General features: G+C 35.6%; 1 protein-coding gene and 1 pseudogene across 1 annotated transcript in view; one reads left to right on the top strand and one right to left on the bottom strand.

The window, feature by feature from the left end:
- The window catches only part of LOC140168213 (uncharacterized), an 88,545-nt gene extending 79,258 nt beyond the window's left edge, over positions 1-9,287 (top strand). The window contains exon 6 of the mRNA XM_072191552.1: positions 8,076-9,287. Coding sequence (XP_072047653.1) covers positions 8,076-8,144 — 69 coding nt within the window. The 3' untranslated portion in view covers positions 8,145-9,287. The remainder of the gene's footprint in view (positions 1-8,075) is intronic.
- LOC140168212 (ankyrin repeat domain-containing protein 49 pseudogene) overlaps positions 1-16,529 on the bottom strand; it is a 119,883-nt pseudogene that overhangs the window by 85,130 nt on the left and 18,224 nt on the right.

Raw genomic sequence — 16,529 nt, 5'->3', positions numbered from 1 at the left:
GGTATCCTGCACTTTAATGTACGAAGATGTATTTTGTATCTTTTCTGGATAGTCCCATGACCCCTTTTGGAAGAAGCTGAGACCCCAAAAAGGTCGGGACCCACAGTTTGGGAACATAGGGTGATGTATTAAAAGGATACTATGGGTTAGCAAAGAATTATGCGGGGCCACTGAGCATAATTATCTGAACCATGTTGATTAAAAATCATAAAATGGATTTTTGAGGCAATTGACAATCACCACTAAGTGACCATCACATATATGTTGTCTATCAATTGATTTTCTGATGACTAAGCTTGATTGATTTTATTGTGTTGCCCTCAACTCCGGTCCTAAATCCTAAAAACTTGTTTTTTGGAATGATGATTTTTACAGATTTGTTCAAATAATTGGTAAATAAAATTAATAAATGGTCATTTGTTGCATTCCAGAAGTCAACTAACCCTAAAAGAAGCTCATTAGAGGGGATAAATTTATATTAAATTACCTTATTCAGGGGCTAAATTAGCTGGTAATTATCATACCAACTGGTTTAGGGGTGTTTGAAAAAAAAATTACGATGGGTATTCAAACTGAACAATATTGTTGAAATACATGTCATGGTTTATCATTGAGTGATCCCCGAGTAGGCGTTTAGACTTTGAGCATAATTATCTTGCCAGTTGATTAATGATCATAATGATGGATTGATGAGATAATTGACAATCACCACTAAGTGACCATCACATATATGTTGTTATCAATTGATTGGTCTGATGACTGCTTGATTGATTAATTATCATACCAATGGTGACATTAAAAGCTGCATATGGCATTGCAAACAAGGAGTGTGTCAATTACGATGGGTATTCTAGTTGAAATACATCCCCCCCTGTGGAAGACATGGTCTTAACCTGGGGTCTTAAGGACAGGGAGTGTGAATTTCAAAGGGGCTTACCTGAATGGGTGGCTCCATTTTAAAATATACAACCCTTGTGTGGGATATTAAGGTATGCGTTCCATGGGGTGTATGGATTTTAACTGGAACAGCCAAATGGCCGTAGTAAAGTGGTCTGCAAATAATGTAGCTTTGGGATGTGACAGCTAGCTAGTCCATCATGCCCACATGACATTAAGTGGTAGCAGGGTGGTGAAGAGGTGGACAGAACTCTAAAACCATGTAGTAGACACATCCAATTGGTTACGTACGTATATATTAGAGTATAGTGCTGCCATATGGGATCCTTATACACAAACTCTCATTGATAAACTCGTCGGCTGTATTCCGTAGTGGCGTATAGTGAGGCATCGCGAATAAACAACTTTTCGAGAAAATCGGGTTTGAAGAAATATCAATTTAAAATCGAGTTGTGTAAATCAGACATTCATCATATTTTGTAAATAATGTGAAATTTCGGTAGTTAACTAAATAGAGTTTATTTCTATATATTTTTCAAAGTAAATAAATACATAATATTGTTGGTAAACTGACAACAATAAGTATAAAACTATACGTCACTATGGAAAACACGCAAAACGCAATACCCTAACCCAATGTTAACCTTACGCCACCTCGTTTCGCCGTGTAATCCCTATGGCGTTACTTTTCGTCATCTTCATTCCATAGTGGCGTATAGGTCACGATATGTCACTATGACATGTAGCGAGGTGTACGCCACTATGACATACAAAGTTTTTCATTTTTGCCGATATTTCTTAATTATAAAATGTGTATACAAAGTGGCGTATGGTCGATACGCCACTATGGAATACAAAAAATGTCACTTTGTAACTATACGCCACATTTAATTAATTAATTACTAAATAATTAGCTAATTATGACTAATGAGACTTAGAAAAATGAAAGAGAACATCATTAAACACATATGTGCCAATTTTCAAAAAAAATGACCAAAAATCACTATACGCCACTATGGAATACAGCTGACGAACTGGGTTGATAAACTATAGCAGCCTAGCTTTCAAAGAAGATCTTTTAGATTCAGTATAAAGATTCTTACTGACCAGCAGGGTGTTAGCTACCCACCTGTCCACCCGTCATTTTGGACAGGCAGTTTGCTTCTGGGACAGGCAAAAGTAATCCCTGTGACATACTAAATTATAACAACAGTTTTGTGAACTCATATGAAGTCCAGACTAATAAATGCAGGCTATAGCAATTGCAATTTGAGCTGACTGAACCCCTAGAAGGGGCAAAGGTATTGAAACGCCCCCTAAACAAGTTTTACCCTACCAGCAATTTTAGCCCCTTAACCCTAACCCGCCAGGGGCTTTTTGGCAACGGAAAGGGAAAGAAGGAAGGAATAAAGAGAGAAAACAAAGAAAGAAGTTGTTTGCTCTGGGTGGGATTCGAACCCGAGACCCCTCGCATGCCAAGCATTGGGTCAGCGACACTTTGCCACAGGTCTTGAGCTTCGCTGGTCAGCGAAACCGTGCCTATATATTACTTAGGGCGATTGCGTCATCACACCATGTGGGATGCACGCATTTTGTAGTACTCAGGCGTGTTAGGGTTAATAAGGTAATTAAAAAATGTACCCTTTTTGGACTTGTAGGCCTACTTTACCAAAAAATTTAAAAAGGTTCCTTAAACAAGTTTTTTAGTTTCAGAAAACTACCCTTATTCTTGAAAATCAGTGTTTTTTAGACCCTAAATGCATCACACAGGTAACTTACATTGCCTGAAAAAACACCCCTTTTTACTTGTTTTGTTGGTCACGCATGCGTACAGACCATTGATGCAAGTGTCCCTCCCCCGGGCCGGTATGCCACTATTTTGGACAGATCTTTACTTAATCATGCGTACATCAGAAGTCTTTTATCAAAAGAGGAAGAAAGTATAAATTTAATTTACAAATGAAATTCTGAGATGAAATAGGATGCTGCATGACAAATCTGGATGTAGTTGTGAAGAGTATATTATGAGTATTCTGAAGAAGTTCTGTTTCGGGCCTATTTTTATGATACATAGAAATATTACTCTCTCTTTTTTTCAATTCCTTTTGCATTTGAAGAAATACGAGAATGTCAATGTCCATTATCATGCAATATGCTTCTTCAATAAACCTGATTCTAAAATATAATTCTATCAGGGATGAAAGATATTTTTGTCGAAGGAAAATCAAGGAATTTGTGCAAGAAAGCTTTAATTGTAATAGCTGCGATGTGTCATATCATGAGCTGTGTGCATATATAGAATGTAGAAGTTGTCAAAATGTCTATAGGGGGCAGCTATTGTAGATAGGGTCTTCTTGCACTGAAACACTCATAATGTTCCAGGAAAGCAGTGCAATAGCTGCCATATGTCATATTATGAGTCATGTACATATAACAGAATGTAGACATTGTCAAAATGTCTATAGGGCAGCTATTGCAGGTAGGGTCTTCTTGCACTAAAACACTCATTGTTGGGCAGGAAAAACGTATGTACTTGTGGCCCCTGAACATGTTTAAAACAAAACTACCAACCGGTTACATAGGCAGTTTTGCTTTAAACATGTTCAGGGGCCAATGACATATAGGAGGTTTTTCCTGCCCAACGACGTAAGTTCCAGGAAAATCGTGCAGGATGATGCAGATCAAAATACAATTTCCAGATTATTTGAAGATTTCAATCCCTCAAAAAAAAAAATCTTAATGCATGAAAGGAAATATTGAAGTCGGTACTTTACACTCGGTCGTTATCGGAGGCCAGGGATAGAGGTTGTTGACTCTGTTCTATTTGAGTGTTTTGAAGGAATATTCAAGAGAGTATAACAACATTATATATTGAGTTTTCATTATTATAAAATTCATACCTATTATAAGAGCTGATGTATGACCCGTTGAGAATCTCTTTAAACTCTTGTGTATTGGTTTTTGTTACATCAATAATAATACATTATATACAGGGTGTCCAAAAATGATCTACATGGTAATTTCCATGGTATTTTGAAGCTTTACACTATGGCAAAGCGCAATGAACATGTTGGTATTGCGCTATAGCAAGCACTGCGTATTATTATTATTTTTCAAGTTACATTGCACACAGCTAATCTCCAAAATGCAAAATCTGGATTGTTCTTTGCCTAAACTTGCACTAAGCAAGATTCATCTTTGTTTTATACCCCGGAAAAAGGCAAGAGAATTAGAACAAGGGAGAAAAATGAAAGATGGAGGAAGAAGAGAGAGAAAGAATAATAAAGAAACTGTGAAAAAAAAGAATACCAGAGCCCCACCCACACCACCACTAGAGCCCTCCCCACCACACACACACCCCCAACCCCACTACCCCCCCCAACTTTCTGCGGATCACAATATCCTATTTTCACCTATTAACTTTTCTATTATTATTTTCCTATTAACTGGAGCCCAGATTTCATTTAATTTTTTATTTTTTGTAAACATTTTGCAAAATTGTGTTAAATTTGGCCAAAAATCTGTGCTCAAGTATAAAAAAGAGGTCTAATTTTCCAAGAAGTATAAAAATGGGTTCACCGTCAGGTTCTCAGAGAGACACATGCCTGACCCGAACTAAACTTGAGTACCCCCCTGCCTCCGGCCCTCTGCATGGCTGCTACAAAAACGATAAGCCAATTTCCCTGTGTCCCAATCACATTATTTGTTTGTAATCTTAGAAATCCATCGAAGACATTCAACTTAGAAATCCATCAGAGACATTCATCTAATATGGTCGGCCTATCAGAGACATTCAACTTATATGGTCGGCCTGTCTGACATATCTGTGCCTCAATCGTATGATTGAAACATATTGAAGATTGGATGACATGCATATAGCAATATGAATTGAAATAGAAAAGGGTGGGTGGGCGGGTAAGAAGGTGAACATCAACATTTATAACCTGAAAACAGGTTTGGTACTGTTGCCTCATATACAGAATAGCGGGAGCTCAAAAATTTAAAGGGTTCAATTAACTTTTTCCAGACCCTTTTTAAGCCCTGCAAACCCCATTTTCAAAGATATCTTGGGTTTTCTGTGTCATAATTGGTTCTTTTTTTGTATCGACAATGATGAAATTTTATGACTGAGTAACTTGGCAAAGGATTTACATCTAATTTAAGCTTATTAAATTTTAAGAATTTAAGATCATAAAATTTCAACTTATAATTTGAGGGGTCCAAACCGTCCAAGACAAAAAAGTAAGGGGTCCAAGGAATGTGGCCCTTCCCATCCCACACCAAATTGATCCATGCAGTGTATGTCACAAACAGTTGGTAGTCTGCTTGAATGGAAGATGTATGTACATATACCAACAATAGGAAATCAGACATCTAATTGAAATGTTAAGCAGTAGGAAAAATGGGTGTTTACAAAGTCAATTTCAATCAGCTATTCTAATTGAAATCCATACACCCCTCATGGAAGACATGATCTTAATCTTCCACACAGGAAGTATGAATTTCAAGGGTTACCTAAATGGCTGACTCCATTTCAAATCTACCCCCCATGTGGGAGATTAAGGTCATGTCTTCCATAGGGGGTGTATGGATTTCAACTGGAATAGCCCAAAATGGCACGCAAGGTGGAAGCCGTATTTGATGAAATAAAAGGTATGACATTGACATAAAAGGGATGAAGCACGACTGAATATTAAACATGGCACTAAATCAAACAGAAAGTTAGTAATCATATATGAAGAGATGGATAGGTAGCCATATTTGAATAGTGTTAGCAATGGATGCATACCTAGATGGCAAACTTTAATATCACTTCATAAATATTGGGTTGGTTGCAACAGATTCCTGCTTTGGTACAATCCGGGGGCAGGGGATGTGTCCCTCACCTTTTGGCAAAGTGACCCATTTTTTGTTCTTTTCAGCCACTTTTTAACAATTTTGGCCAGGTGTCCCCTCCCATTTCAAGCCGGATTGGCATCAGTAATATAGTTGCTCAAACTCCAAATAATGTTTTTGTGGAGGGTGTCTTCTTGGTGGGTTCTTCACTGACGAAGTGTATCCATGATGGTTCCAATTAGGGGTACTTTTCAAGAAATGTCCGCGGAATTTTCGAGAACAAAAGGGGTGTTTTGGAGCAAAATTATCCTTGATATGAAAAATAGGGTGTATTTATAGGACTTTCGTCCACGATTTACCGCCACAGTTTTCGTTTTTTTGTATTTTTTCTGTCCGTTTTTTCAGTAGTTCCACACAAAAATGGATAGGGTATTTTTTCCGGAAAAAATTGTCCTCATTTCCCCATGAAATAGGGCGAAATTCAAAAGTGTCCTTGAAATGGTAAAAATAGGGGTATTTATTTCAGAAAAATGTCCTCTATTCCTCGTGATAAGGGGGTGAAATAAAAATGTGTCCTCAAAATGATAAAAATAGGGGAGGTATTTGCGGGCAAATTTTAATTCACGCAAAATAGGGGGTAAAATTGCTGCAATTCCCGTGAAATAGGGGTCATTTTCAAATCCTGGAGCGGTCATCGTCCTACCTTAAAATACAAACTGAACCCACCGGGGGTGTCTTCCTTTTTTTCCCTTTCTTTAAAAAAACCCACTCATTTAGAGGCTGTATGTGTGTAGATTCTGCAGTATTTGACGTAAACTTCAACCACAGACCTATGCTTCAAGGTGCCTCGTAACACTATAAGGGTTGATAGCTATAGGGGATTGAGAGGTATATAGATGGAGAGGCATAGCAGCTATCTTCAAGTGAAAAAATGCAAAGGGATAAATGCGTCACGGTAACTTCAAAACCTTACTTGCAGATCTACATGACACCCCGTATCATCTCCTGAATACTAGTTCTATGCATTGGGCAATTCCAGTTGCTATCCATACACCCTATGGAAGACATGACCTTAATCTCCCACATGAGTGTAGATTTCAAATGGAGTCAGCCATTCAGGTAACCCCCTTCGAAATTTACACTCCTGTGTGGGAGATTAAGGTAACGCTTCCATAGGGGGTATATGGATTTCAACTGGAATTATAAATCAAGTTCTATGCATTGAGAATACATGTAATTATGTCAATGCATCTGGGCACATTACATCTACAAAACACTGTGCAAAAGATAGCGCTACACATTTTGTTTGTGCATGTATGTTTGCAACATTGTACATAAATTGCGACAACAATAATACCTTTGCAGACTAGAGAACCAGATATTGGAAATTGATTTCAACAGTATTAGCTACATAGCATATGCTGTGCTTAGGGGTACAAAGTAAAGAAGAAAAAATGAGTTCTAGTTTTGTATGATACAGAATGCCCTTATTTATAATAAAAGATGGCTATGTTATTTTTCATTGGCTATATATTAATGAGAGGTTAGTAAACTCAAAACCAGCTTCAAAATGCTTATTGGATAGATAAAACAACAAAACAACAAAACTTTTACTACATGTACTACTATTATGTTATATTAAAGATGCAACATCTTTTTGAAAAATTAGGAAAATTTACACAGAGGCCTTTTTGAAACATCTTGGTTGAAAAAAAGTGGTGGGGGCGTTTATTTGAGGGGGCGACTATTTGACTTAAATACTGTTTTTAAGTTTTTTCTCCACAAGTTTTAGGCTTTTAAGGTTAGCAACTATTTTAAACTGTTGCTATTTGGTAGTTCACAGCATCTTGTGAATGGTAGTGAGCTTTGGCAAATATTGCATTGATCATTTCATAGCGAGTGTGTAGAAGAATTCAAATATCACAGATATACTTTTGTAGGTCCTGTGGTTCTTGAATTATGTTGTAAAGAGGGCTGAAACAACAACACTTTGGTAAAACATTCATAACTTATTCACAACAATAAATCAAGCAAGTTTTCAAAGCATATGACTTGTAGAATGAACTTTTGCAAAACATCAAAGTGTTATTTTTCAATAATACATTGATCAAGATAATTAAAATTGATTTTTTTTGGCTGCTTCGACCAACAACAGATCGTGTAGCCTTAATGTACGAAGTGGTATCCTTGATATAATTATTTTGTGGTAACATGTAGTATTTGCCTTGCTATAATTTTTTATATTGCAATTTTACTATTTGGTTGAAATGTGGTTACCATGGTTACATATGATTTGATTTAACATTCTCTTTCTTTCTGTTTTTTTTTTCTTTTCTCTTCAGATACATTTGATCATCTCTACCTGGTCTTTGTTCCAAGCTTGCAGTCCAAGCAAAATGTATGCCCGCTAGACAACCGAATTATGGCTGCCTCCACGGATACCCCTTAGCAACGAACCACATATAAATTAAATTTACACGACCTGTATAATAGATAATGAAAAATAAAATCAATTAAAGGTTAGTGGTAGGGAAAATCAGGGAAAAATAGTACCTGCCTGAATGCTGTATGATGTCGTAAGATTACTTCTTTTGATATAAGATGAAATTGATAGAAATTGTGTAGGAAATGATTTTTATATAAAGTCCCTTTATTTTGTTTAAACATATATTATTGGTAAAGAAAAACTGTATTATCACATTAGTTAAAATGCATGTTACATGTCGTATTATATGGTTATAATAATATAATTATTTTGTGTAAAATTCATTTTCCTCAATATCTCATGTTCAAATCTCTCTCCAAAAGACCCAACTTTATTCCCAGTGCAGAATAAAGCTGCTGCATATCATTGGCAACCAACCATTCAGTCTCATGGAGTGACTCATGAGGCATTTGAAGGAGATTGGTATCTTTAAAAGTAATTTTCTTAATAACAGATAATAATTATTTAAATTATTTCATATCATCTTTATCTTTAAGATATTTCCACATCATTTTTATCATTTTTGTACATCAGGGGGCATGGGGCATGCACCTCCAGTGCACATTTTTGTACTCCCCCCCACTTTCAAATTCAAAATAGGGAACTTCTTTGCCTGATTTTAGAGAAATATTCAAATCTTACCCCCCCTGAAATTCCTTTGACCCCCCCTTGCTCCAACTGGTAAAAATTTAGTGTGCCATTGAGCAACTTGCTCCATTTAACAGATTTTAATCCACAGTGTGATTTTAATCAATCTACACTGAAAGAGCAACTCCAACCACAAGTATCAAGTTACTCTTGCTCTTAAAAGAAATAAAGCAACATCAATACTACTTATTTCTCCTGAATAAATAATTTACAGTTTCTGCCCACTCAATGTCTAAAACATCTAATGACATGTAGCTAAAAAAGCAACAAACGCTTCCCGGAATTTATTATACCATGTCCGATGAGAAAATGAGAACGATTTATCTTCTCTAATGATTTCCTGTCCTATTTGTAAAGACTCCAGGGAGAAAAAAAATGGATGAAAACGACTTCCCAACTTAACCAAATCAATCATCGCACATTTAATTATCTCCACACGATATTTGTTATAAGCATGCAGGACAAGCCTGGCATTGTATGTGGATTTGTATACGAGGTGATATAATGTACGATTAAAATGGCCCACCTAAATGTGGATGTAAGCACAGCAATCTATCGCGAGTATTGATGCTAGAAAATCGAGTTAATCAAAAGACGTTCTAGATGTGTATTATTTTAACCTTTTAAAATCCCTAGAGTGGAGTGTTGGGATGATTAAATCAATGAGATGACTGTAGCTTCATCTGTTGCTTAGAATTGTGTTGAGTTTCAAATGGAGCTGCCTAATGTGTGAATTCCATTTAAAATTCATACTCCCTCTGTGAAACATATTTCCAAAATCTTCCACATGGGTAGTGTGGATTTAAGATGGAATAGCCCAATTGTATGCCCTATTCCATCTAGTGTATTGTTTCTAATAAACACCCCTGGAGGTGTGTAATTTTAAGAAAAAAAGGATGTTTATTTTAAAAAGTAATTGTTAAATAAGAAATCAATCGATAAGCTCAGATCATAACCACAGATCAAATTCCTTTTTTAAATAAATTTGATTGCACCAACAGAAGTGGGGGCTTTCGATAGGTTTAGAAATCCAGTTTTGCAATTGAGACATCTGACTAAAGCCTGCTGAATATGGCATGGAATTTTGCAGCATTTTAGCAACATTTTCATAAAAACAATATTAGGGGTCACTTGTTCGAGAGAAAGTAAATATTACAAACAACATAGTATATACAACAGAGAGTAAGATGAACCCTTTGGACATCCTTCTATCAGTAATCCCTACTTATTGGGGTAAAATCATTATTTTATAAACAAAATATAAATTGTAATAACTTCTGATCAGTACTATGAATTTTAACGATATATTTATCAGTGTAGCAATCAAATGTGTCACAGATACATGTAAAAATGATTTTTGTGAATATTATACAGGGTGTATCAAAATGATTGGTACCCACCAATATCCAGTGAGCATGGTCAAGACTGCCACATCAAAATGCAGGATAACATCCACCCTATTTGTAGAGTTACGTAATATAAGGTCATAAAACTATTAATTGTAGTCATTTCAAGAAGATTTAAGGTTGAATTTGGCAAAAGCAGTAGTTTCATTAGATGACAAACTTGATGGGTACCAATCATTTTGATACAGCCTGTATTGTAGAGTATTTTTTTAATAGTTGGTGTACCGTGTAGATTATATGTGATGCGATCAAGCAAAATGAGTCGGATGTCGGGAATATTATTTTTGAGATATAATCAATAATAGTATTCAACTTCCTTTGTATTTTATTATCCTGAGCAACACTAAAATGGCCATATCTCTGGAACCATAAGTCTAATTATGATGGGGTTTTCAGCAAAATAAAGCTCTGAGAATGGCTCATTTAATGAGATTGAAAACTGAATTTTGATTTTGATCGACATCAGACTCATTTTGCTTGATCGCATCACATATGACTGTTTTGACTGTTTACTAGTATGTGGAATCCTGGCAGACAATTTGAATTATTCCTAAAGCTGGAAATTTGCTTACCTTTAATTGGTAGCATTCAGAACAAATGCATATGGTCTATTCCTAATATCTATGGAAGATATGATATTATTCTCCGACAGAGGGAGTGTGAATTTCAAATTGGGTTACCTAAATGGATGACTCTATTTGAAATGCATACTCGCTGTGCGGGTGATTAAGGTCATGTCTTAATTCCATAGGTGGTGTATGGATTTCAGCCGGAATCACTGAATACAAATAAAATCTATCTGATATTTTTATAGGCCTAGACTATAAGGTCCTGGTGCTGTGGATATGCCACTGTAGAAAGTGTAGTTGTCCAATGACTTGTATTATAGACAAGAATGCAATAACACATCGTTATCTATCACACTCATTTCACTTTCTCCTATAGGGTGATCAAACTTCCAGCTATAGGGTCATCAAAGTTCACTACTGTAGTGTTGGGTTTTATATGTTTTCCCATTAAAAATATTTTTTAAATAAATTTATTATATTTGGTGTAGGAAATTTGTAAAAAAAATGTAAATATTTGTCGGTAGAAGACTGTATTTTGCACTAATTTTTGTTCTTCTTTCCTTTACACATAGGGCCTACTTTACATACAGTATTTCAACATTAACTATAATATCAAGTTTTGTTATATCAACATAGTGAAATGCACTAAATGTATGGCATGGTATAAAGGATTGCTTGTGCAAGTAAAATGCAGCCTTTTACCATTAAAAGGCACCCTTTCAGTCTGTAATTTTCACAGGTTATTTAGAAATGTACAATTCCGGCAATTAGATCAAATTCAAAACCATTAACATTTTATGCATACATTTTGGCAAACAGGTAATACCGTTAATGTGTATTATAAACCTTTAGAAAATACTGAGTTACAGATAAAATTTAACATTAATGCATCAATTCTGGTAAAAGTGTAATACCATTTTTTTTGCAATAAGACTACCTTTAAAACCTTGAAACCTTTTTGCCTTTGTGTTAATGTTGTGTACACATTTAGAAAATACTAAATTAATATTTACCAAGGAACAATGTAATTTTGTCATCAAAGTTTTAAATATCCAAATGTACTTTTTTTGTTATCAAAAAACCAAGCAGGTTTCACATGTACTGACTGTATATAAGTAGTATTTCTGTCTTCTTGTTTTTTATACTTAGATAATAGCTCTCTATTTTTGATACAACATTTGTAATGGAATTGTTTAGGAGTTCTTTATTAAAGTTAGTGGTAAAAAAGATATGTGTTGTGTTGTGTGATATTCTTATATAATCTGTTTATGTTAAAAGGGCATTTCGTGATCCACAGCATCATCCCCCACTTTTCTCAAAAAAGTTGAGATTTTTATATCACTCAGTGGAAACCTCTTGCTACATAATGTTTATGTACAAAATATTTCTTGCAGATTAATTCGTTTAGCAAAGATATCGTGAAATTTGAGCGAAATTATCATAATACATAATCATGCATAACTCGCAAACGCACGATCGGAAGCAACTGAAATTTTGGGAATAAGCTTTTTTCATGGATATCTACTGAAATATGTCATAAAAAGAAGATGCTAGGATCACGAAATACTCCTTTAACTACAATTTATAATAATAGTTATTATTTTTAAAATGGCACTTATTTGATGCTTTATTCAAAAGAGATCAACATGATCTTACAATAGTGAAAACATAGAAATATTATGCAGGCTTGCATGAATTTGTTTGTTTATTTGTTTGTTTACCCAGGTTGGTCCATGAGGGACACATGCTAATCCATGGGAAATCCATGGACCGTTCCAAGCTCATGCAAATGCACAAGCCTGGATAGCCAGTGTTAAGATGCATGCTGGCTAAGATAGATTTGATAAACAAAGCAAGAAATGGAAGAAAATAGCAAGGAAAAGGAGAGAAGGCCACTCCCAAACACAATAGTACAATTTTACTCTTAGCCCTTACTTCGTAAAAAAGGACACTGGATTTCCAATCTCAAGCCCTGATGCAAAGGCTGTGATAAAAACTCTTCAAACTACATTACAGATATAAATTCATTATGGCAAAACATACATTTTAAACACAACAATATAAAAAAGTGTTGCCGTATTTGTTCCGTTGACCGACCAGGGTGTTTAAGAAAGTCATTTTAGCTGTTATTTATATCTTTATTACATAATAATTTTGTCACAAAACTTCATCCTGGACATCCCAATTTTTGATGGTCGTCCCAATATTTTCGACCTTTCTACACTGCTGAACTCAAACATAGCTATGTCGTTGGGCAGGAAAACCTCCTATGGGCAGGACAAGCCTCCCTGAACATGTTTAAAGCAAAACCTCTCAACCTGTTGGCAGTTTTATTGTAAACATGTTCAGGGGCCAAAAGCACATTGAGGTTTTTCCTGCCCAACAACGATTTATTATGTGTGCCTCACATGAGTTGCCCCACATCATTGCTTGTTCATACGTGTAGCATATTATCATCAATAATGGAGGTTTTCCTCTTTCCATATAGATCCATTTGGCTGGATAAGTAGACCTACTTTTTAAAGTGAATATATTTAATGTGGTGGGAAATTTTTTTCTGTCAGAGCCTAGGCCAGGTACGTCAATTCTGTATTCAAGTATGAGGTGCATAATTGTTACCAAAAATACAAAATGACTTCCTTAGTGGATCAATTTCAAGGACACTTTTGTCATTTTTGATGAAAAAGGACCCTATTTTGATGAAAAAGGACCCTAATTTTGGCATTTCAAAGACACTTACGAAATTATCATTATTTTACCTTTCAAGAACCCTCTCAAAAATACGACATAGCATTATGAAAACAAAAACTATTTGGTAAATTTGCAGACTTGACTGAAAAACATTTTTATAGTTTTAGGAACAAAAGTGTCTGACACACTTGAAAATTTATCCCTTTTTTTCGCAAAATTGGGAGTGATTGTGATTATATAATGTCAATTTGACAAAGTTGTAACAAGTCATGACTTAAGGTAAATGGGCTAATCCATTTAAAATCCACACTACCCTTGTGAAAGAAATGGCTAAAGTCTTCCACAGAGGGAGTATAAGTTTCAAATACAATAGACAATTGTGCAACTTCCTTTTAATATACTCAGTTGTGGAATATATAGGTAAGGCCATAAAACAGGGGGAGTATGGGTTTCAAAATGATTAACCCTGACCAATTACATTTGAAAAACATACTCCCTTTGTGGAAGATATTTCTAAAATCTTCCACAGGGGAGTGTGGATTTCAACTGGAATAGCCCAATGAGGCAACTGACTCAAGTGATATTCAGCTGACTCGACTCCATTGGCATTGTACAGTGACTTGACTCGGCCAATTGACTTGGCTCAAGCCAATTTTGGTGATTCGTTACAACCACTGCGAGATTATGACATATTTTGCCAAAAATCATCAATTATCAAATCCTGATGTCAACATATTCGGTAAAAAAATCATAAGCATTCTGTTTTACAAAACTCATTCCCAACTTTTACTTATGAAATATTTATCAAGCAACACAAGAAACCTATAAAACACCACTTACATCAGATGTATGCATTGTCATTCAATTCAAAACTTAAATTAAAAATACATGTAATAAAATACATTTGCCGCATGCAGCTCAAACTTGTTTTATGTCTGACATATTATGTACTAGTGGTTGTATAATTTATGTTTAAAGGGACTTGGGATATTATATGGAGCACTAGCTACTGCTTTAAAAATTAATCAAATTCTAGTTTGTTGATGAGCATAAACAGATTAATTTGATGGTACATGTAATTGCTTATGCTTTTTCATTAAGTAGCTCAAGGAGTTCCTTTATATTAGTGTATGTTAACCTATTAGACCACTAGGGTTGCATAGACAAGTCGCCAATAGTCATAGTGGCAACTATTAGCACGGGTTAATTCTTAATAAGGCTAAAAAGAGTAGTTGACTTGCCCTTTAGTTGCCAATACCTGGGTCGGTCGGTCGATATATATTTCTTTTCTGCAAAATGTGATGCAGTGGCAGGGACAGGGGACAGAGTGCCACCCCCAGAAAATTTTCAGGGACAAAAAGGGGACAGCAAGGAGCCTTATAATGACCAAAAATTAACAAATGGGGAAAAAATCTGGCTTTGTCCCTTAAATGGGGATGAAAATCTGGCCTTTCCCCCTAAATGGGGACGAAAATTTAGCTTTGCCCCCTCACACCACAATCCTGGCTATGCTGCTGATATATGATGCGGCAGGTAATGCTTTGCATAGAGAGTTTTTTACGTTTATGTACTTTACCAATCTATTCTACTTCTGCATGGGCAAATGTTGCAAACTTACAAGAAATGGTAAGAGTAGGGCAAACTGTGATTCAGCTGTAAGAAGCTCTGCATGTACCTTTAAAGGGATTCTGTGGGATTTCATAAAACGGTACACCCTCAATTTGAGTCCAAGTCCAGTTTTAAACATGTAATGTTTGTCCATTTACTCATCAGCACCTGCAAATAGTTAAGCTTAGATCAGCATCTTTTGGGTAAAATTGTATGATTTTGTAATTAATCCAGACATTAATTCCCCAATACAATTCAATGCAGGAGACAAGCTTTAAATGTCTCTTATTTTCAATTTTACAGATTTTTGTCTCCAATAGGCTCTCTTAATATTCAATCTCTCTCAAAATAAATTTTCGTGAAAAATCACTCGGAACCCCTTTAAGATTTCTATGCTGCATGATATACTCATATTGACAATATAAATTGATTGTTTTGTGTTCTAGAATTGAAGCAACTTGAGTTGAATGCAAATATTTAGTCAAATTCTAGCAGCTTTACTGTCTGGAGATAATGCATTCAGTGTCTTGTTTCACCATGCAGGCATTTTTCCCCCGCCATATTTTTTTTCTGTTGTTTTCTCTCATTTTATAACTTGATTAATCAGACACTGAGACTCAATGGTGCTCTGGATAGGAGAATGCTGTTCCCCCATACCTATGTGTGAACTTGGGGTAGATTTAGTGACGTCTGACCAGTGGGTTAGCTCACAGGGACAAGGGAGTGACCACCAGTAGCGTAGCTATGCGGAGGAGCAGGGGGCAGAGTGCCCCCTGACAAAAATGAAAGAAAAAGTGCCCTCTGACAAAAAATAAAAAGAAAAATCAGGAGGGCAAAGGAAAAGAAAAGGGCAAGGGGCCCTTTTCTACCGAAATTCAGCCCGAAAATACAAAAATTTAGCGCATATTGTAAAGATAAAGCCCGTTCCATCCTGATAATGGGAGAAAATAGTGTAAAATACCACATTTTTGCACGCTATGCGTGCACATCGTCCCAATAAAGCCTTTTGTCTCTACATATTGTATGATGCAACTGTAATTTTTTTCGTCTGTGCCCCAAAAATTTTATTTTGCTCCCCCTGACCAAAATAGCTGGCTACGCCACTGGTGAACACCCATGATGAAAATTGACCACTTTGGCCCACTCCTCCATGTACTTGCACTCTTGCAGAGCTGTTTCTTTGTAACTTTTGCATCTTTTCAAAGGAGAATTAGTTTTAAAAAATCATGCAATATTGTATTATAAAATTTGTGTGACTTTTGATTTTGATTTTGCTTGTTAGGTTTGAGGACTAAGTTGTGCCCTTATATCCACATGGACCCCCTAACAAAATTCCTGGGTATACCAAGTGTTATCAGCAGTACATATTAAATGACTTAAGTGCTATTG

The sequence above is a fragment of the Amphiura filiformis genome, chromosome 13 (assembly GCF_039555335.1).
Source record: "Amphiura filiformis chromosome 13, Afil_fr2py, whole genome shotgun sequence".
Lineage (NCBI taxonomy): Eukaryota > Metazoa > Echinodermata > Ophiuroidea > Amphilepidida > Amphiuridae > Amphiura > Amphiura filiformis.
Note: the sequence above shows the minus strand (reverse complement) of the source record. Positions and strands in the feature narration are given on the sequence as shown.